At 37.7% G+C, this 22810-nt stretch overlaps 1 protein-coding gene across 2 annotated transcripts in view; it reads right to left on the bottom strand.

The window, feature by feature from the left end:
• The window catches only part of TRPM6 (transient receptor potential cation channel subfamily M member 6), a 62126-nt gene that overhangs the window by 5651 nt on the left and 33665 nt on the right, over nt 1–22810 (bottom strand). The window contains exons 23-34 of one of the 2 annotated variants that reach the window (XM_027708419.1): nt 20902–22046; nt 20077–20189; nt 19036–19162; nt 18063–18160; nt 15793–15851; nt 14211–14236; nt 12501–12551; nt 9066–9131; nt 6416–6702; nt 6079–6161; nt 5340–5545; nt 3374–3425 (exon numbers count right to left, since the gene is read on the bottom strand). In XM_027708419.1, coding sequence (XP_027564220.1) covers nt 3374–3425; nt 5340–5545; nt 6079–6161; nt 6416–6702; nt 9066–9131; nt 12501–12551; nt 14211–14236; nt 15793–15851; nt 18063–18160; nt 19036–19162; nt 20077–20189; nt 20902–22046 — 2313 coding nt within the window. Of the gene's footprint in view, nt 1–3152; nt 3426–5339; nt 5546–6078; nt 6162–6415; nt 6703–9065; nt 9132–12500; nt 12552–14210; nt 14237–15792; nt 15852–18062; nt 18161–19035; nt 19163–20076; nt 20190–20901; nt 22047–22810 lie in introns of those variants that run through there. The other variant, XM_027708420.1, reaches the window with a different exon arrangement.

Below are 22810 nucleotides of genomic sequence, written 5' to 3'. Positions count from 1 at the left end.
CATTTATATCCCTTGCTATAATCTGGTGAAATGCCAGTAGAAATAGAATGTACTGAAGTATTTGCTTGAGCGAATATAGGAAATTGAGAAGATTTTGCTAATTCCAAGGCCACCCAACCACTCTGATGCTTCCTCTGATCTAAAATTACTCCATGCGAGATGCAGCAAATAGCTCAAGACAGATTGATATTTTCTCACAGATATATTTTTTGTAAGATGTATGGGGTAATCCTTCCTCTCTACCCAGTATTGGCAATGGTTCAAGAGGAATACTGCATTTAAGTTTGGAAAACTATTTCAAGAAATATGGGGATAAACTGGAAATGATCAGCAGCCTAGAAACCATGACACGTAAAGATTAGGGGGTAGTCTAAGATGAAAAAAAAAGAGAAAACAAAAACAAACAAACAAATAAAAAAATTTTGGAGGAGAAGACTCATTGAATTTTTTTTTTCCTCTGTGTTGACAGTAAACAGAACCAGAAAGAAACATTTCAGACAGTCATGATATAAAACTATTGAAAACAGATGCTCTGGGAAGTTTTTAAAGTCGTCCTTGTCTATACAAGACCTGTAAAGCCAGGAATGACCCAGATAAACTGTTTGGGTCACTCGACTGGTTATTCGAGGTTTGCCTGTTTTTTCAATGAGAGAAAAATACTGAGCCCAGATTTTCTATTTCCCAAGCATTAATGTGAGCTAATGGGCTGAAAAAAACAAAACATGTTCCTCCTTTTCTGCAAAACCTTACTTAAGAGTTATGTTCCATAAATGCCTACTAGATTGTATGACATTGGTCCAAGCAGGTTACAGAGACTGTGCTGAAGCAGAGAGTGCTCCTCAATAGTCCGGAGACAGAAATGTTTAAAGCAGACAATAAGATATTTACAGGGCTTTACCGATGGAAGGTAAAGGACTGTGGGGGCTTGGTGACAAGTAGCATCTTTCCAGGGAGGTGTTCAAGTAATTTATTCGGGGTTTTTTTGTAGTTTTAGCCTCTAATGCACCTGTTTCAGTTGTGTAGATTTCTAGAGTAGAAGTTCATTTCATACAGATGTTTTGTCTGTTGGCAGCAAACCTACTGGAAATTCTTTGGCTGAAAGTGCACAGTTTGGTGAAATTCAATAGATTTTTTTCTTCAAAACACATGCTAATGAGTAGCTTCAGAGATCATAGTCTCCACTCAATAGTAAAAACTTCAGTCCATCACTATCTGCTCGAGAGCTTTCAAAAAGGAGAGTTAAGAGCACCTCTGACTCCTTTTCACATGGTTGTAATGAGATTTTTGATTACCTTTTCTCTCATCTCTCTGAGTAGGTCTATTGTATCAGTTCTTTCCAATTTGAAACTCAAGAACACTATTTTCTTCATCTCTGAATCTGCACTTAATGTTACTGAAAACTCGCATGCACTTTTGTTGTGGATTTGGCAAATAGTACATGCTAAAGAAAGCATCCAGAGTACTGCCTATGTGGCAAGTCTTCTCAATGTTTGGGGGATACAGGAATCTGCAAGGACTGCACTGTGTTAAAAGCTTGTTGCTGTGCCTCTATTACATCTGCTCTTAAAGGAAATCTTTTTACGAACATTATACCTTTATCATTTTATCACATGTCCACTAGGTGAGATCTTACATTGATTTACATCAGGTCAGGATATGTCTGCATTGTCAAAGCATCGGGCATACTTTCCAAACAGATGTATTATATTTATCTTGATATTGCATATAAAACCAAGGCACAATGCCCTCTCACAGAGCTAGGGGTCACACTTCGCCATTGCAAATGCCTTTGCCATTTCAAGACAGAATGCAGAATGCATAACTAAAAAGACTTACATGACATGACAATGACATGACTAAATCAATGGAGTTGAAGAACCAAAAGACAGATAATTTAATTCTAAGTTATGCTAAAATTTGAATCAGCCCCATCAGTGAAATGCCACCAGTTTTCTCCCAGTCTTCTAGAAGAACATGAGCTCAAAGCAACTTTTGAGGCAGTGTACAGGTTAGGGTTAATTATTAAGTATCTTATTTACAAATGAAAACTTAAAACACACCTTGGCTCTGTCAGAAACGTTTCTCCTGTGAGAAAATGAAGGTTAAAGCAAAGACAGAGCTTTTACATTACTATTGATACTACTGTTTTAGAAAGTGTTTCTTCATTACTTGCTGTTCTGAAGATTTCCCTGAATATAAGAAAATCAAGCTAGTTTTGCTTAATTAATCAACGCTTGCTCTCTAACTAGGACTAACTATTTTGCAGATGATAAAAAAAAATCTGAAAATAAGATCTGTATGATCAAGTTTTAGTAATCATGACAAAATTGTTTAATAACAAAAACAATCCAGAAGGACACTAATAAGCATAAGCTTTGAAATAAGGTAGATAAATATTATCCCTGTTTTTAAGAGGATGAGATGACTTGCCATGTGAAGTACTGTGGTCAATGCCTGGCCACTGTTTTCAGCAATAACTATCACAGTTTATGCTACCACTGATATTTAAAAAATCTACTTGAACTCCCTCCCTCCCTCCTTCCCTCCCCTCCCTCCTTCCTTCCTTCCCTTCAATCAGACGACATGAGCTGAGTAAGAGGGAGCCAAGATTAGCACCAGAGACAGGAGGGGCATCTGGAGAGACGTGTGGGTTTAGGAAGGGTAGCCTGTAGCAGAGCAGCCATCAACACCAGTGCTTCTGCTCTCACTACAGGAAATACCATTGCAGAGCAAGGTCACAGAATGGGACGACGGCCGTAGTTCTGATCCTGAAATTTGATTCATGAAGGCAGGCTGCTCCTTCTGTGTATGTAGTCTCTCTAATTTTTGTAAGTTTCCACATCTCCCATATCATAGCTCTGAAAGCGTAACACACTGCATGCTCAAATGCAACACTAAGGCCTTAAGTGTTGCAAGAGGCCTTCTCCTTATCCTCTTAAGACCTTGTGGTCCCATATACTCCATGAAACAGTGCCCCACCAGGCAGGAGAAACTAGACTGCCACATTCAAGTTACTTATTACCTCCTTTGGTACAAATTTGTGAAGAGATGTACATCTCTTGTTTAGGTCTTCTATCTCCCATCCCTGCTTTCCCTGCATAGCCCTTGAAAAATCTTATGCTCCCAGCACAGCAACACAGACTCTCCTCACCTTCATACGCCTGTCACCGCATGCTGAGAAATGGAACACTTACAGTCCGCCAAAGCACAGGAGAGGATATAGTCTTTCCATTGGCATCATACTTTCATTTAATCCAAACACCATGGAAAAATAATTAAATCCCACACAAAAAACATAAAAAACCATCCTAAATATACAGAATGTTGGCATTATGTCTAAAATAAATGATAATTTCATCAGAAAGAAACCTACTTTTTGTCTTCAGGTTTAATCACAGATGGATCTGTAAGGTTCTCCCCAACACCTACAACAAATCAACAGTGTGTGTGTGTTACAAAGGAAGATAGTAATGATTTCATACTCTGGCACTTAACAAAAATGTAATTAACCATTTTCAGTAGATCATAAGTTGTCAAAGTGGTTATGAGCTAAAAAGAAAATGCTATGAATATAAAAATCCGTTAAGTATTGGCAAGCATGTATAGTTCTTATTACAATCTTGACTTCAGCTGCTTTGACGTTTATTTATATGCAGATGGAAGGTGTATGCAAATACAGTAAACGTTATATTGAAGCTCAACTAACTAAGCAAAATGTGACCAATAAAACACTGTTATTTTAGTTGGTGTGAAGGATCATCAGATATAGATCTTGCAGATATCAATAGATCTACTCTCAGAGACACATTCTCTTCAAGGTAACAAACACAAAAAGCCACAACTTCATGATGTGCAGATGTTTGGGTCTGTTATCCCTCTTTTCACCTGGGTGGCATATTAAAAAAAAATTTCATTATGATACCTGAATGTGATATCTACATTGCAGTTTTCCCCAAACTGTTGACATACTACCATTTACGAAAACCATCTTTTTTTATATGTGAAGAAATCATTATGCTTTTACACTAAGGAAAAATCTATGATCATATGACCACACAATATGCAATTATTTTTATTTAAATATAGTAAATTTACATTCTGCAAAAAAAAAGGTAAAGATTTCAGTAACAGCATAATGTGACTGAAATGCCCCCAAATTGCAATGAAGGCCATTTCAATTAATGTAAATTAGGAAAATGCAGTCTATATATAGGTATGTGGAGATGGCTCTGATATTATATAATAAATTGTGATATAAATTCATCCTATTAGAACTTCAAGGGGAGCAGCCCTTGTACTTTTCCTTAGCCCTAGATTAGAGAATTAAAGATAAATAAGGCCCAAACTGGAGATTATTTCAGTTAGTTTGAGATGAAAACTGAGATTTACATGGATGTTTAAATTCTTCATTTTTGAGCCAACACAATTTGTCTGGAACTGTCAAGAGTTGTATAAGAAGCCGAAGCAAACTTCAGGCAAATTCTTGTAGGCTACAGTGAAGACACACTTATTCTCTCTGTACCTTTTTTTCATGTGCAGCTAAAACCACTAAGGGCAACAATGGAATTATAGGTTTGCTGAATTGCTTGATAAGTATGTCTTTTTGTAATTCACAGCTACTGGATGCTGTAAAATGTAAATATGTTAAGTCTTTGACTACCCATACACATTTTCCTTGACAGAAATGACAAATAGCATTTATATGGTTTGATGGGTGATGTTTGTCTTCTGAACATTGTCAACTCTTTATCTCCTCAAGATATGCCGCCTTCCCACTTACATATGTACAGTAAAGTGATCCCATGCTCTTTGAAGGAGTCACCAGACTTTGTGAATAGCATTCAGGCTTACAGTTTATGTAAACTGCTTACAGATTTATTAATATGAACAATAAAAAGAATAGAACCACAGATAGCAGTTCACACTCTTTTGACAGATATACATTAAGTGTGCATATACACATGGGTACACTTGAATCTCTGTATTTTTTATGTCTTATGAAAAATGAAAATACTTTAAATGTATTTTTATGCATTGTAATATGTGGAGCAGTTTTTTTGGAGCTGGCTGAAATGTTTCTGTACAGTTTATCTAACTGCTCTTTTGCTCATTCAGCCTAGAGGCATTTGAAGCAAAATTATTTTCCTATTACATCTACATTAATATAGACTGTTTCCACAGATTCTCATTTACCAGTATCAAACAGATATTCAGGGGTTTCTTGAGCTTTGCGTTTTCTCATGTAATTGAGAATTTGGCCCATTCCTCAGTACTAACTTCTCTTTTGAGATAATTGCTTTTCATTTGGTTTCAAATAGTGATCACATGCTAGCAGTCACCTTGCAAATCCAGGACAAGGAGCTCCCCACAGGTGTACACATATGTCCAGTGAGAGAAGGCCAGCATCAACTCTTCCAGCAAGCTGCTGGGAGTAATCTCATCTCCATTGTTGTTGTTGTATTTCCGAAATTCACCAGTCATGTACTTCTCGATGGTCAGCCACTGGTTCACTGAATGGCGGTAGATGAGAAAAACTTCCAGGAATCTGTAGATATAAATACCATCTATCAGGAGTTGGCAAGATAATGAGCATCCTCACAGCCAGCAAAAGTCATGCTGCAGTGCAAATATACCAAAATGTCTTCCCTAGCAGGAGTATTTTGAACAGCAGGAGGTACAAAATGGTAGAGAGAACAAAAGCTTTCTTGGTCTGATAACTCTTAAAACAAAGCACCCAATCAGAAAAGTATAGTTTATGAACAAACAACATAATCTGATCTACTCCAGCCCACTGTAAATCAGCTATGCCAAATTGTTTTATATTAATTGCACAAAAGGCAATTCTTGCTTAAGGAACAGTATGCTTATTTTGCTACCACATGCAGCTACAAATACAAACTTCCAAGTTGCCTAACTTTCCTCTTAAAAGTTTATTAGCTATCATTAGACATTATCTTTATCATTGCAATTATCATTGCATTATCATTGCAACCCTCTATGGAAAAGGAAGCTGAATCAGACCTGGGACACAGCAAAAGAAAAACCTTTGGCACCTAATCTTGAAGACACTGAATTTACCTTGGAGTATAAGGAATACTATGAGGCTTCACTTGGTTGAAGGTATAGATTAACTTCTGGGCAGCCCTTTGCTGCTGGATCTCCTGAAAAAAATAATGTTATAAACACCACTTTCATTTTCATGAAGAAAGGTGTCATGAATTTGTCAAAACAAACAGAGAAACATACACACACACTGATTAGATATTGCTTACAAATGGGAGATGTATCTTCCTTAAAACCCTTTTTTCTTTATGAAAGATAACATCAAACCACGTGTCAGCCATGCTGAAGACATTAACACGTAAGCAATATAACATCAAGCTAGACCAGTCAGTGTCTTCGGTTCTGAACTCACCCTCAGGCAGAGATGTAACACTGTGCCATCGTGAAAGATCTTTTGCCAAGTTTGAACCACCTCTGGTAGAAAAGACTTCACAATAAATACTTGTCCCAACTTTAATACATCATTCTCAGACCAAGTACAAATGACCTTCATGGCCCTCCGCAGACCTCCATCCATCTCCTCCCGTGACAAGACTTGGATCATTGCAGCCATACCACGCTGGGACCAGGAAGACATGCTTTTATCAAGGTTCATAGGTGAACTTTCTTGTAGCTGATAGACTGTCACTTCCTCTCCAGCTTAAATAAAAGGAAGTTTTGTCAGCAAAAGACATATATTGCAGAAACAGGAGAGAACTACATTTTGATTTGAAGTCTTTAAGTAAGTATACATACCACTTTACACACCTTTGTAAGCCACACTTTTTTAGAAGAAAGCCTTTTTATCATAACCGTTCATCTATCTGAAAACTTCTCCAGCCTAAACTTACACGATTTAGTACATACATTCTTCTACTATAACAATAATTGGTCCAAAGAGCTTGTATCCACCTCTAAACAGAGATGATTTAAGACCTCCTGGATACTTCCACAGAAACAAAGCTCACATATTCTAGTCTATAGTAGTCATTTAAAAGCACATATTTTTAAAGGGTTATCATTTTTATCTGCAGTGTATGAACTCTAAATATACTGAGTGCACTTTATGCACTTATGTGGAAGGGGAATTTTTAGTAAGACTTGTTTTAAGTTAATCATGACCCATGGAACGCACACAGTATTTTTTTTTACTGTGTTTCACAAAGTAAACCCTCAAAACCAACAAACACCCAAACAAACCAGAAGGAGCAGAAGATCCGAAACATTTATGCATTGCAATAACATTGGAATTTGTAAGAAAAAAAATTAAAATCTTAGTTTAAAAATAATAGTTAAAATAATAGTTTAAAATAATAGCTAAAAATAAATCTATGAAAAAAATCATGATATCAAGCAAACACACAGCATATAATAGTTATTGATTATACCATTAAAGGCCTTTAATTTTGTAGTTGATACAAAATAGACTGTAGTCAAGAGTGCCACCTTTTGGTGCAGACAGACAGCTGAGTTGTTTCAAAAGTGATGACTTGGCCACGATGAGATGAGCCAGTGAAATTAGATTCAAAAGGACATTCCCACAAGAACAAACTCAAGCAAATTAACAGGAAGCTTACAGTTTCAGTATCTTAAACTAAGATTAGATTTTTTTTTCTAGAAATTCCATTGTTATTTGCAATGCATAAATGTTTCAGATGTTCTGCTCCTGCTAGTAACGTTTTTTCTGAAAAAATCAAGACACCTTTCAATTGCCACTGTTTGTAAACTAACAGAAAAGTAGAGTGATTTTTTAAATCTGGCTTTCCTTCTTGCAACTCACTTTATTTGCAATGTTAATTCATAAGAAACAGGTTTTCATTTGCAAGTGTGACAAGATAACTACATCTGCAAAATGGCAAAGAATGGCATAAGCAACGATAAACTGGATTCAGATTAATAGATTTCCTTCCCACTCTCAAATTTACCTGCACTAATAAGCACAAATGTAGATGCTGTTGAATGCTGCAATTTACACACATTTTAATTTAAAATAAAGCAACTGGAACAGTGTCTTACGTAAAATATGGACACTTGTATAAAGATACTATAACTAGAAACATTTTTTTAATTGTATATTAAATCTTCATTTTATTACCTTTTGATAGTTTAATACCTAGAAAAGTATCTCCTGGGAGCTTCAAAGATTAGAATGTTCAATATGGTCATAGTTATATTAATTATCTGCAGCAATCTGGTCTCAAGAAATCCTATGATGCTGCAGTATCAACAATTTGTTGCTGTGAGACAAAATATTCTACCTATTGAGAAGCTGGCACCTAGATCTCAAGTGTCTAGAGGCAGAGCTTCTGCTGCTATAAGTCAATATTACATGCTAATTTCAGATCTCTTCCCAATAGCTTATGATTATTCTCTACTGCTCTTCAGTTACAGCACAGTTCTTTTTTCCTTAACACACTACAAGTCTTCTGTGACAGGTACAGGAATAGTGCCCTTTAAAGCAATATCTGGTTTTCTTCTTGTTGGTATATCCTACACATCTATTTACATCTGTGTCTGTATGTGAAAGACGAACAGAGAGAATGAAGTTATCAAGGCTAAGGGGAAACTTTTTGTTGTCTTCAGCTATCCTAATAGATATATAGAAGATGGAGTTAGATTAATCTCTGAGGTTGACAGCAATCACATGAATGCCAACAGATACAAGCTGTAGCAAGGGAAACCTCAACAAATTCCAGAAAAACTACTAGATTTACAGCAATGTCAGTCCAAATCTAGAAGAGGTTGCCCAACAAAACTGAGGAATTTGTATTTATAGACATATTCAAAATGTAATTGTGTAGGGTGTCAGCAACCTGATCTGAATTGACCACAGAGGGAGATGGACAAGACAACCTTCAAAGTCCCCAGATTAGTGCATGACTAAAATTTTATCTGTTTCATCTCTTTCAAAAAGAAGAATTGCTGAAATTAGTCCAAGACAATTTCTCAAACAGAGTCTTTAAAAAGATAATGCATTAACTATTTAAAAAGCAAAAAAACATAACCAGGAAATTAGTACTCACCAAAGAGCTGGACTGGTGTAAATGGTATAGTCTGAGCAAGTCTCATTAAGTTGTTTCTTTCAACAGCTGCAAACAACATAGATGTCACCACTATATTGAATAAACAAGCTGGCTGAACTTCAAAAACACCTGGCGGCACTTTACTATAGTGTACAAAGCCAAGGAGTACACTACAGTGTACAAAGCCAGTGTGATCCTGTGTCAGATCTGATCACCATTCACTCTACCGAGTCAGCAACTCCCCTTTGCACACTGTCATGGTTTAGGAGCCCAATTTAGCGTTCCCACTGAAACGCTCCAAACCATGCACTGCTCCCTCACTGCCCCCTCCCTATTCCTCTCCCTTCTGCAGTGGGATGGAGAGGAGAACTGGAGGCACAAAAAGTAGAGATCATGGGTTGAGATAAGAACAATTTACTGGAAACAGCAATGAGATAAGAAAATGAGCAGTAACAGCAACACTATTAATAACAGACGGTACAAGACAGGTAAATGATTCACAGGTGAATGCTCACCACATGGAAACCGGCAATACACGAACCTCAGCCACGTTACCCTGACCCAGAAAGGACCCATTCCCCTGTCCCTGGAAAATGACATGAGGCAGTATAGAATAACCTCTGGGTCCTAGCCATGCCCTCTTAGCTACTGCCAAAATTAGCCCTGTCCTGGCCAGAACCAGGACACACACTCATGGTATCTCACAAGCATCAGCTGCTGCTCTTTTCACCATTCATGAATTCCTTCCTTCCAAAGAAACAGGTTCTCTGGGAGGCTCCCTTGCACCCTGCTACAAGGACTGCTTCTGCTACTTCCTTATCCTCCTCCTTTCACCAAGGGCTGCTGCTGATTTCTGCTCCTGCCAATTTCCATGCAGTAATATTGACACTGTGCCAGTGAGATGCACTGACTTCAACAGCCTTCACTGCCTGTCTCGTCAGGCTCAAAAACACCTGGAGATTTTGAAAGGCATGACAGGAAAAATCCAAGCTTCCCTTGCACAGAGCACTGTTTCTGCATTTGGGCTTCTTGTCAAACAATGTCAGTAACATTATTATATCTCCCTATCTGGCAGCTTATTACTCAGGCTTCAAAACACTACCTTCAAAATTTCAGAGTCAGCTAAATACAGTCCTCACAATAACTGAGTTATCAGGAAAGGGGAGAGAGGTGTAAAGTCAGCCACAGAGGGTAAGAGGGTAGAACGAGGAGGCTACTTGGATGTTACAGTTCTATCTAATTTGTCTATTCAGTGGTTGAAAGCAAAACTACCATCCAAAGCAGAGAGCGATTTCAGGGTTTAGAGACGTAACAAGAACTAATAGTATTTGCAACAGAATGTACCATGGGAACTACATATAGCTAAGCCAAGTGATTTAAACGAACTAACCAAGCAAAGTGAAGAAACAATGAAGAAGGCAATGGAGGCAGCCAGTCAAGCAACACCAAGTTACTCTATAACCAGGTGAATTGTCCTGAAGAAGTTCATAAGGTGGTCACTTAGAACTTCAGGGGCTCCAGACAGAGAAGACCACTGGAGACCCTCGATAAGTGTTGGGAAATTTCATGAATATGTAACAAGAATGCAGGGAGCAAAAAACAAATAATCATGTAATGCTGGTATATAAGCTGTAGTGAAGATACCTCTGTGTGCACTTTGGTGAAGTGATTACCAGTGCACCTGGCATGCTTAAATCATCCAGTATATTGTAATAAAAGAATGCCTGCCTGCTAAAACTCACAAGTAGAGTATTAGAGGTTTCTTTTAAGAGCTGATTTTAGGTAATAAGAATGAACGACAGCAGAGCTGTGTTTCTCTGTAGAGTAACCGAAAAAGCCGTGGTGGCAGTCTTACACAGATTGTACATTGTCTATCCTTCTTCTAAGATTACTTCTCCAAGCAGTACTTAATTAGAGATTATTGAGTCCACAAGGGTAGAGCAAAGGGGACCCATGACTCATCAACCCATGAATTAGGGTCCTCATCTGAGAAGATCTACACTTCGGACTAGTCTTGGAGCATGGACTGAAAATCAAGATCTTCCTTTGATGATGACTAGGAGCATGCTTTGATCATGAAATTAGTGCATAGCAGGGACAAGGTTGTGAACACAGCAGCTGCCAAACCTGTGCAATCTGTCAGACTCTGCCAGCAGTCACCCTACAACCTTGAGAAGTTACACGACATGGACTTGCACCAGCTGCTGAATCTGAGACAAAAATCTAATTCTTTTGGATGTGCAATGAGGCAGAATTTTATTTGCTTGCTCAGCATGATAGAAAAATAATGCATAAGCAATATATGGTACAGGATTTTAGTGTCCAATTTTTGGGCCTAGTTGGCTAAATTCCATTCAGGTTTTCCTGAGAAAAGAAAACTACGCTGCAACCTCTTAAGATATTTGTCAACTCATAGTGGAAACCACTTTCATCTGTGCTAAAAAAATCCTACCTCATCTCAAATAGTAAACCTAATGAGGGACAAATTAATCACGGCAACAATGCCAACATGTCAGACAAATTACTGCTGTATAACTCATTAAAATCCAGGAGGTGTTATTCCCAGTGAAAACAATATAGATTTTGAATTTAAGGAGGCTGCTACTACTTCTGGTTTGCCCCAGTCTTGCCTGTAAAAGAGGCCAAGTCCTGTGGGCAATCTACTGGCAACCTGAGAAAAACTGGAATCCATGCCTCATGGGATAATCTTTGTACACTCAGCTCAGGAGAAGACAGGACTGCAGGAACTCAGCATTCAAATTATCTATTCCCTGCCATATTTTCAGGAGTTCATAGGTAATAAACACAGATTAAGTAGTATAGCACCAATTTACTGAAGAAAAGAATTCTAGAAAGTACAAAGGACGATGTGGGAGGTGTGAGGGGAAGTGACAGCTACCAACAAATGAGCGCCTCTTCTGCCCCCTCAGGAACTGGATGTGTATTCATCGTTTCCAATGATATTTTGAACGTGATTATCTACAATCTGCTCTGGATTTGCCATATATACCCAGAACGGAGAAATTATTAGCAAGAAAATAATTAATAATGCTCTCACTTAAGCATTAGGCATGAATTAACAGAGAACCTTCTTAGCAGTGGTGAACTGTACAACTCTTCAAAATGAAAGTCACAGAAGATGACAAGGGGAGGACTAATGTTCTTTTTAATTGCTTAAATTTCTCAGCTATTATTCTGGTGCCTCCTCTGTGGCAGATTGTTACAGGAAAAATGCTGAGGAGCATTCTGGGAAATGTAGTTCTTTACACTCTGTTGCACATGCTCCATGGAATGCTTGTATGTGATTGGTTAAACATCGTTTGTTACTTTTCAAACCCCATATATAAGATGTGGTTGTTTTCAATAAAGCTGATTCAGGCGTCTGCCACCCCAGGCGCCAGGGTCTGTGCCCACGATGCCTTCACTCCTCCTTACCTGAGTAGTGATGATGCAAATCTTGAGATGTTTTCAAGCAGGCGAAGATATCTGAAATAATGTTTAAAGGATCATTACATTAATTATTATAGAAGACACGAATGCATGATTTTTTAATTCCCTCTATCCTAGAGTTTGTCACGAGACAGGCTGATCAGAATTACTGTCTCAGCATTCCAAAGAGGAGAATTACTAATTGGCTTTAACTACATTGTAATGTACTGTATATTGGCAGATTTCAGTTATCAGTGTAATATAGACAGATTACTTATTTCCTCAGGAAAATGGTGGGAAAGTTGTGTTATTAGCCTCAAGGACATGTTAAGCCAATTACATCTCTGGGATAACAAAAGAACTTTGCTGTCCACCATGCTTCTTGGCCTCCCAAAGGCATGATTTTTCCAACTCCATTCTAAGCCATTAAGCATTCCATTAACTATACTACTGAACCAAAGTTATAATAATACTGTCCCATTAACCCACAGCATCTAACACGCTGTTAAAATATAAGCAGGCAAACAATTTATGTGGTGACATTCAACAGGCTCAACCAGATCAAATTTGGTCCAAAAATCTTGGCTTTACAGAAAGATGTTTTTATTACAGCCAAGATTAATGAGCATGTTCCCATTAGGTGGATGAAATAATTTTGTTTGGCTAGAAAACAGTTCTTCAAAATGCCAGATTTTAGAATTATATATACTGTACTACTATTAATTCTGAAAAAAATGAGATAATCAAAACAACGTTCATCAGATTTTTGAACTTAACACTTTTCTTCTTGGTATATTCTATTTGCTTATACTTCCTTATCTAGCAAGAGATCTTATATAGAAATATCAACAGATGTTGGGGAAAGGCCCAGCATTTTCACTGCCCTTAGTGATTCGAAGTTCCTTGTGCTTTCTTTCTTGCTGGATCCAACAACTCTGCTTGCTGCAGTATGCTTTGGCACTGTAGTGCTTTGTGCAGAGACGAACCCTGAAAGAGCAGCACTTGAAGGAGAGATAAGACTAAGGGCTACTCATTTCTGCATCACATCTAGCCTCAAAAAGCGACAGATGCCCAGATGCTCAGCCTCTTACAGCTAAGAGTCATGTCAGGAAAACTGGAAGATAAGACTAAAATGCAACAAATATAAGTGAAGCTAATACTCTACTTTTGAGGAGCAAAGTATTTCCTCACTAAAACCTTGAATTTCTTCATTAGACATTTCAAAATAAATTCAATCCTTCACTGATGTCATAATTTCAGGTAAACAACACAAACGGAGGAATTACACAAAATTGCAACTTGAAAAATTGAACATACATTAAAAATTTTATATCACAATCTGTCTTCAGACTAACACCCTGGTTTAACTCAGGAGGTCTCTCATACTGTAAGGGATTAAAGAAGAACCATCATCTTAAAGATCTTTTTCCTGCTGAAATTCCTGGGCAGACTAGAATAAAAATAGATTTTTCCATTTAAGATTAGGCAGTTATTATGAGAAAAACATCTCCTCATAAAAAAAAACCCCTTAAAGTACAAATTAAAGTTTGTAATTGTTTGTATTGTTTCATGAAATAATGAAACGATATCTGCACATTTTCCTATAACCCTCAACTACAGCAAATTAATTTCCTTTTTGGATTTTGTACTTCAGAATTGTCAGAGTGAGATTTGCAAATGGGAACTAAAATGAGCACGAAGCAATGAAAAACTTACTGTCAGTTTCCTCTGAAGCTCTCAACCTATTTAAAAACAAATACTTGATATTTTAATCTGAAATTTCTGTCATTAAGCTAATACTGGTACACATCGATCGCATATAAAGAGATGTGATCTATGTGAAGGCTAAACTCACAAAGGTTTGATCAGCAATCACAAAACAAAACAACCCTCAGTGCAACTTTGTTCAATGCAGCAATCAGCAAACCACCTTCAGGTATTGAAAATGTGACACATTTTTCTGCATGGTTCTTTCTCTGCTTTATGTGCTGCTCTTGATTCTGCGCTGCTGTTCGTATCTTTTACACTGTAATAACAGTATCAGTTACAGACCCTTCAATCACATACACAATGGTTCATTTGTCAATCAATGCTGAGATGTATTCACAGCTACATGTATCGCCACCACTTCTGTATGTACAAAAACATAGTTTTTAAATTGATGGTCTTTTGGATTAACAAGTCTGCTTATACAAAAATACTATTGCATCAGTAATAACATTAAAACAGTCTTTCACAGAACACAGAAGATACAATTCACCTCACAGACCAAAGAATCCCCACTGAGGACAACTGACTAAGTGACAGAATCAGGCCACTCAAGAGCCTGTATATCCTGCTGGTACATATGTGGTTTGCCTACCACCTATAAATGAGTTGGAGCAAAGAAAAAAAAAAAGAAGAAAGAAAAGGAAAACCACCCAAAACTACCCAAAATAACAAAACCAGTATGCATAAAAACAAAAAAAACCCACAGTAACCTTTTTCCTCCTCTCCCCATGGTGAAATCACACAGGATGTGACAGCTTTCTAGTATCTTTTATTTATTACATCCACAGTGCTACAAAATAAGAGCAATCTAAAAGAAATTGGTGAAAATAAGAAAGAAAAGGAAAGGGAACATACGACAGCACTGCATCTAATATACTCCTAATATTAAGATAATGATTAATCAAGCTGGGAGGGATGGAAACCACTTGTGAAACCAGTATACTTTCACCAAATATAATCAAAGCTTAATAACTTTTGAAAATGCATGAAGAAAACTAAGGTAAGTATTTCGTATTTTATGCAACTCAGCACAAAAGACATTAATCAGAGAGTGAGAGAAGCTTTCAGGGGCTGCTACTATTTTAATTATTAAAAAAGGAAGCATACAATTTGCACAGCAAAAAGCAAATGCAACTTTTCATACTCACTAGATTGGAAAAATGGTCAATTAAAGATGGTCATAAAACCACAGAATCACAGAATCATTAAGGGTGGAAAAGGCCTTTAAGATCATGAAGTCTGACTGTCATCTTAGTGACTGACATAGAAAATTGAATTATTATTCAAATTGGAATGGGTGTGTATTCCACTCAAAATCATACACTTCGTTTAAATGGATCTCCTTTATCTCCAGTAACAAGGCTTCCTCTAAGAATCTTAAAAAACTGAATTGCCTTAACTCTTCATTTCACATAAGTTTCTCATCTGAAGTATCAGAAACAAAACTGAAGTGGAAATCTGCAGACAGTATTAGACATCTCTTTCTGAAAACATGTGAAGGGTATCTTAATACACTAATAATACATACGAGGAGTTCCTGTTCAGATTACTTTTCTTCATATTTCCAAATACTCTATTACTGAAACCCTAAAAAAGAGAGATACTTTTACTGGTAAAATATGCACATCACTATAATATGCACATTGCACAGCTCAAAAAGCTACAGTCTTAAAACCAGTTATTGATATGCTTATTGTTAACATAAATAATGACACCAACAGGCAGGTGAATCACAGTACTGCCAAACCTACACTAAAATGAAACTAATTAGCTCACATCGCAGTGTTCCATGTTGCCTCCATACATTTGAATGAAATACTCAGGTACCCACCCATATCTCAATACACTCACAAAGCTTGTTAAAGATGTTCTAAAATGGACAGTATCAGAGAACTAACTTTATGTTGGAAAATTCCAGTTTAGGGATAGGCTTTGCAATTGTTGAAAATAAAATTCACTCTAAACCTCTATAACAGAAGAAGGTGACACACTGAGCGGCTTTATAGTGATATTTAGATCACATATTTTACAGGTCTTTTGTTTAAAGAAATACTGAAGTAGTCTTTTAAACTTCCAGCAATATTAGGGAAAAATGGGTCAGCTAGGTCCTCCTAATGTGCTAGTCAGAAACAGAATTTTTCTTCTGAGTAGTAGTCAGGCAGATTTCAATTCTCAAAAGAAAAAGGCCCCTCCAAAAAATGTTCAGAGACAGCTAAGTTTAAAGATAAACCATCTAAAATTCAGCTTCTAATTTAATCTGAAACGTAACTTTTTTTATTTCTCTCGTATTTTGACGTTATAGCTTGATCTGCAGATGCAAAAATCTTTTAAAAATCTTCCTACACACATCCTTGCTCCCTGCTACCTACCAGTAGGGATTCCTAAACTACTAGTATGCAGTGGATAAATCTGAGAAGTACCACTTCAGGAAAGAGAGATTTCTTAAAATATATCATACTCCAAGTGGAACAGTTGGATGCAGCAATTTTATTACATCTCAGTGATAAATATAAACTTTCATAGTCCTGAGGGGACTTAGGGAGAGGCATAATAATTCTGTGGTTATTGAAGACTGTATCTTGGAATAAGTAATCTGAAGTTAATGTTCTGAAAGTGACTGGTTTCAGCATAACTCCAATACTGCTATTAATCACTGGATTTTTTTGAGAATTTTAAAGATTCTACCCTTGAGTTTTACCCAAGAATATCTTCATACGAGTTTTGAAGAACCAGATGACTTGGTTCCTTCACACAGTTTTCCTGACTTTACTTTCATTTTGCTTGTCTGATCTTGTGTTCAACATTTCAAAGATTTATTGATTTATACTCCAAGCTCAGGTTTTACAGAATACAAATTCAGTAAATTTATTTCTATTTCTCTCTTTCTTTTCATTTTTTCATAGAAAACCCCACCATTTTTAAAACTGACATTCAAGTTCTCTTTCCTGGTATTTGGGATTCAAATTCTACAACACTGTCATATCTGAAATTATCTGGTTTATCTTTATTCCTAAAAAAAAAAAAAAGGAAAACAACAGAAAAAGGCAAATAATAACATTTACAGTGAAAAATAAGCTAAGCTTTGAAAGATCACCATTTTAATAATCATGCCAGAAGTAAAACAGACAAGGAAGGGTACTTTTCTACTGCTGAAAATGAAAAGGAAAGGATACTTTCACACTTCCTTTTCTTAACTTAGTCTTTATTTCCTTTTATACCTGTGAAATACAAATTGGTCTAGCTCCATCGCATTGATTTCCACAGGCTGACGACCTTTAGATTAAGGAGCTGCAAATTAATTCTGTTAAATCACAAAATATGTTTTAATAAGCCAATGGTTAAGAAATCTACACTTTGCAATTCTTATCAATATTTAACTACTGTTTTGCAAGAAATAACTATCTCTATGTGACAGAGTGAACACTAGGTAGCTAACTTTTCAAAATTTGCTTCTGAGCCATTCTGCCCACAGGTTCAAGACTAAGCTGTGTGCTCAGGCATTGCCTAATGAAACATAAACACACATGCCATTTCTGACTAACTTCATATTCAGAACCACTCTGTGATTCAATAATTTAATATCCTACTTTGATAATCTTAGTAGAGTGTTAATAGATGTTAAATTATTCATTTACTTGCACACATAGACTGAGCCAGCAGACAACAAAGTTTCTCATCTCTCAAAGAGGTATATCATGACAAAGAATCTGTAGTGGCAAATCTGGAGACAACAGTAGAGCTACCCTAGGCTCATCCTAGCCAAAATTATGGACTAGGATGTGTAGTCGTAGGTCTTACCTCTCGAGAATGCCCCAGGTAATCACAGAATGGTATGGTATGCCTACTGATGTCTTGATTTTTCATTTTCTGGTGCGTGAAACTGAGACGTTCCAGACCTAGTCGAAAGAGCACGTCAGCTATTTCTAGAGTGTAATGAACAGCTCTATCACTATAAACTAAATACCTATGCAGTGCTATAAAATGAACATGTATATATTATACTGTCCCAGCAGACCCCTATTTTATAAAAACAATAACAGAATTTCATAGGGATAAAACAGACTATTTCCATTCTTTGGCAGCAGATTTGGGAGGAGTGCAGCCCTCCTCAGATCATGAGGTACTGAGTCACACCATTCCCCCATATTTCTCCCAGCAGCTCTCAGGATGAAACTAGTGAGCTACATCACAGCAAAGCTGAAAGATAAGATGAACTATACAAAGAACTTCTGAGAATGAAAGAGATGGAGAATTACTAAAAGAAGAGTAAGGACATCATTCCTTTTCATTTCAAAAAAGACAATACAAAATTCATATCTTCCATTTGGAGGATGTCTTTCTGAGCAATGAGAAATGAATAATGCAAGTAGGGGATCTGCCAGAAAATACAGTATCATAGCACTGCCTGTGAGTGTAAATGTCCTGGAAAATCATGAGTTTATTTTTGCAACTAGCCAGGATGCCACTTTAAAAGATACTTCAGGAGAGGAGACAAAGACAACACCCTCCTTCTTCCCACTTATTCCTGAGATCAGCACTCTATTGTCTCCCATGCAAGAGAGGCAGTGCTCCCAGCAAGATTCAACTGACCTTCTATCCAACCTATATCTCTCTTCAGTGATGCAGCAAATAACCAAGCCATGTGTGCTTGCAACCGAAGTCTAATTTTGTGGAAATTATGCCATGAGGTGAAAATGGTGGATGACACTTTGAATTCGTGATTCTTTTTAAAAACTGTTCTGAAATTCACTGTTTGCAAAATGTCACATACTTAGCTGACTGAAATTAGACACGGTGAGCCAATTCTTGCTGTGTTTCTCTTGCTCATCCCAGACATTGATCTCTGCAGGCTCTGAGATCACTTGAGTGTTCTGGGGACAATCATCCACTCTAATCACCTGGCAATACAGAGACAAAACAATACTCAATTTACAGGATAACTAGCATCTCTGCAGTTCCTCTGATAGCCTATGGTGTGGCCTTTCAGAGCATCACTGAAATGCCAAGACTGAACATACTACCAACCGAGAAACAGTTTTTCCAATTTTTTGTTACAAGTTGCAGAAGACGTTGCATTTGTCTAGTAAATACAACTCATGAAAGATCTCACACTATTTAAACATATTTGAACTTCAAGATCTAATAATTCAGAGGTATTTGATCTCAAAGTTTGAGTATTTGCTGACCTGAGCATCTTCTGTAAACAAAACAGTCTTCAGCATTCATCTCATTAAACAGTGATAACTCTTTCTAGTTGACAAAGACACTAGTAATTTCTTTATAGCTCTACAATTAGATTTTTATATATGAACACACAGATACAGTTACAAAAAGTTGCACCATACATATGACACAATCAATATGCTTTCTGCATCATGCTAAATATTTGCCATCAAAAAAGATTGTGGGACTCTTGTAGGCAGGAGATAACCTTATGAGGCCTAGCTTCCTTGTTTACAGTTGTATACCACCTGGATATGGCCCCTTCTTCAGTCTATCCTAGATCCTATGAAGCCTCCTCAAGTTCTTCTGCCAACTGAAGTGCAAGGACTGATTTATTCTTGTGTAAAATCAGTATCACTCCGGTACACTATCTAGCAAAGTCCCTGAGCATCGACAAGTTCAAAAGGGAAATCCCACACATTTCAAATAAAAGGAAAATTGAAGCAAAGCTAGACACACACAAGCGATACCCCAATTTGTGTGCAGCATTTTAAATGTATACATTTTCAATTAAATCCCACTGCAAACTGCTCTTAATGAATGAAAAAGACAGTTTTGAGATATGTGATTCTCTTGCATCTGCCCATACCGGCACCTGAAGGGGTTTTTGATTCCTCTTTCCTCTCCCAGACTTTCTGTCTCTGTTTTGCTGTTTTGCTTTTGTTGCCTCACTGTGGTGTAGCTCACTGGATCGTAAAGACTCTGCAGAAAAGAGCCAAAAAACCACCTTTAAGTTAGACAGTTTCCTTTACTAAGGTAAGACTGAGAACTGGCAGATCTCTAAGGTAAGCTGAGAAAGACTTGTGACATCCAAAGTTAATAATCATGCAGTTCAGTGCATAGTTGTGCACCATCACAAGACATAAAACAAGAAATGTTATCCATCATCTCACATTATTCATAATTAGAACAAGAATTTGCTGTATTTTAGTTCTTGGTAAGTAAACTTCGTGGTGGACAGGGAGGGATTTAAACTCACTACAAAAGTGTATGCCTCTTCATTCTCCATGCACCCACCTGATCTACGATAATGCTAATGTATCTCTACGGGATTGTGTAATTTATTTTGGGTCCTGCAACTCTTGCATTGCATCCCCATGGCAAAGAGACTTCCCCAGAGTGAGCACAATCCTTCTGTTACCCCATTTGTGTAACCACAGACAAAGAGAACCCATGAGAAGGGGAGAATCAGGGTGGCTGACACACAGGTGTATTGCAGCTTGGGTACAAGGCACACTTCAGAAATTCCCAACAACTGCCAGACCCACAACAAAGAAAGTGAAAGAGTAACTCTGGAACCTCTGCTACTACCATCAACTGCAGCTAATATCTTATCGGTGCAAATGAAAGATTTTTATAGTGTCTAGGACTCTCCAGTAAAAGATACTGTACAGGTGTAATGTTTTATAATTACCGCCTATAGCCTTGCAGGTTTTCCCTGATCTCTCTTTCTTAGGGGACTGTAAGCAGTTGCTTCTGCAGAAACTCCAGTCCTTCCAGAGTGGGCTGATCCAGAAGGAGGTGCTTCGTTTCAGCATGTTCTGAGAGATGCTGCTGCTGCTGTGATGTGACCAGTCAGAGTTGTAGGAGAAGGACTTTGATTCTATTAACTGGACATGCCTGGGAGGACTACTCTTGCAATTATTGTCCCTGTCATAGGAGGAATGTATGTACATGGCTTTCTTCTTTGAATCTGAGATGAAAACTCCTTTTTCATCACCTTCAGAGAACCCCCAGTTCACATAACCACCTTCAGTTTCTTCCCCATCATCGCAGGGGGAAGCTGCACTCTCTTCAATATCCAGCGGTGGCTGGAGACCCAGAGGATGATCAGCCTCTATAGCATTAGTCTTTTCTGATGGCAAATGAATAGCAAAATCTTTCTGGCTCCAATGATAATCTTCTGTCTCTTTTCCAATGAGGCTGACACTCGGCAAATTTTGCTGCATCACAGTGCTACTTTGCAGGTCATCTCTGACCACTTCATCCTTGTACTTGGCAGGAGTGCTCAAAAAGGACAAATTTAAGGTGACATCCTGAGACAAAGACCCTCCCTGATGGTCAGGGGGCACCAGCAAAAACTGTCCATACCTAAGGGTTGACTTAGTCTCAGAGGATACTCCTGAAGTGGGTGTGTCACCTTCTATCTCTATTTTTCGAGAGCTGTCTTCTATCACCTTGTTACTCTCAGACCTCCCTACATGGTCTTTGCACTCTGATGGACACGGACTCCTTACCACGCTCCGTAAGAGGGAGGGTGGCATGCTGTAGTAGTGGTATTTCTTGTCATACAAACACTCCAGACTGCTCAGGGTCTCAGAATAGAGTGCATTGCTCCAGCTATGTGGCAGCTTCCTACACATTTGATGTTTTGTGTCAGCCAGCAAGGCTTCTTCCACCTGCAAGGTGTCTACAGCAGAAAGGACTTTCAGGATGTCCACTGTCAAGGCAGACAAGTCTTGCAAGTGTCCTAGCTGGCTGTCCAGGGAAAGTAAAGCCTCCTTGATATAAAATACCTTCTTATGCACCTCTTTAAGCTGTAGAAACATCTCCTCCACTCTAAGTAGAAAAACAAAATATAATTAAAATACCAAAATATAGATCTTTATGTCCTTTTGCAAGATAATGAAGGAAGCCATTAACACATTTCAAAAAGTCAGCGTTTCAAGCAGGAGACTTTTTTTTTTTTTTAATGGTGACTTTCATTTTTGTCAAATATCTATACTTGACAAAACCCAGCCAACAGCCAGTGTTTCTTAAAGAAACAGACTTTTTGCTCAAAGAGTACCTATTTTAAAAACTCTTTTTTTCCTGCTAATAGCCATTCATTGCCATTGAACTACTAAACCATGGACAGCAGGCAGCTATTGCTGCCAGTGTAAAATGCTATAAAGGTCATTTCTTGTCAGCTAGTCATCCTGCACTTCTACATTTCTTGTGCAAGCATGAGGACAAGACTTACATAAACCTATATGTATTTTTCAGTCTTGCATTTCTCAAATGCTAGAGACTGCTGGGAAAGAGGTCTTCCCAAGAACCTATTTGGCCTCTGGAAGCGGATTCTTATGGCATCAGTTACCTTTAGGTAAAATTCACTTTCTAAAAAGCAAAGCCTATTTTTTTATCATCTTCAAATCTCCAGTAAAAAGTGCAAGAACTTCTTGGCCTTTTAATGGCCCATCTTCGCGAACGAAGATTTGGGGAAAGGTCTTTTTACCTTTCCAGCCTGCGCAATGGATTTTTTAGGTGAGACACAGCCTGCGCTGAACTGAGCCCACCCTTTAATCCTAAGGTTCATCTGCCGGGGCCAAGCAAGCTTGGAC

The sequence above is a fragment of the Neopelma chrysocephalum genome, unplaced genomic scaffold (genome assembly GCF_003984885.1).
Source record: "Neopelma chrysocephalum unplaced genomic scaffold, ASM398488v2 Primary Assembly neopelma1_96234, whole genome shotgun sequence".
NCBI lineage: Eukaryota > Metazoa > Chordata > Aves > Passeriformes > Pipridae > Neopelma > Neopelma chrysocephalum.
The sequence above is the reverse complement of the archived record's forward strand: the minus strand, read 5'-3'. Positions and strand labels throughout refer to the sequence as shown.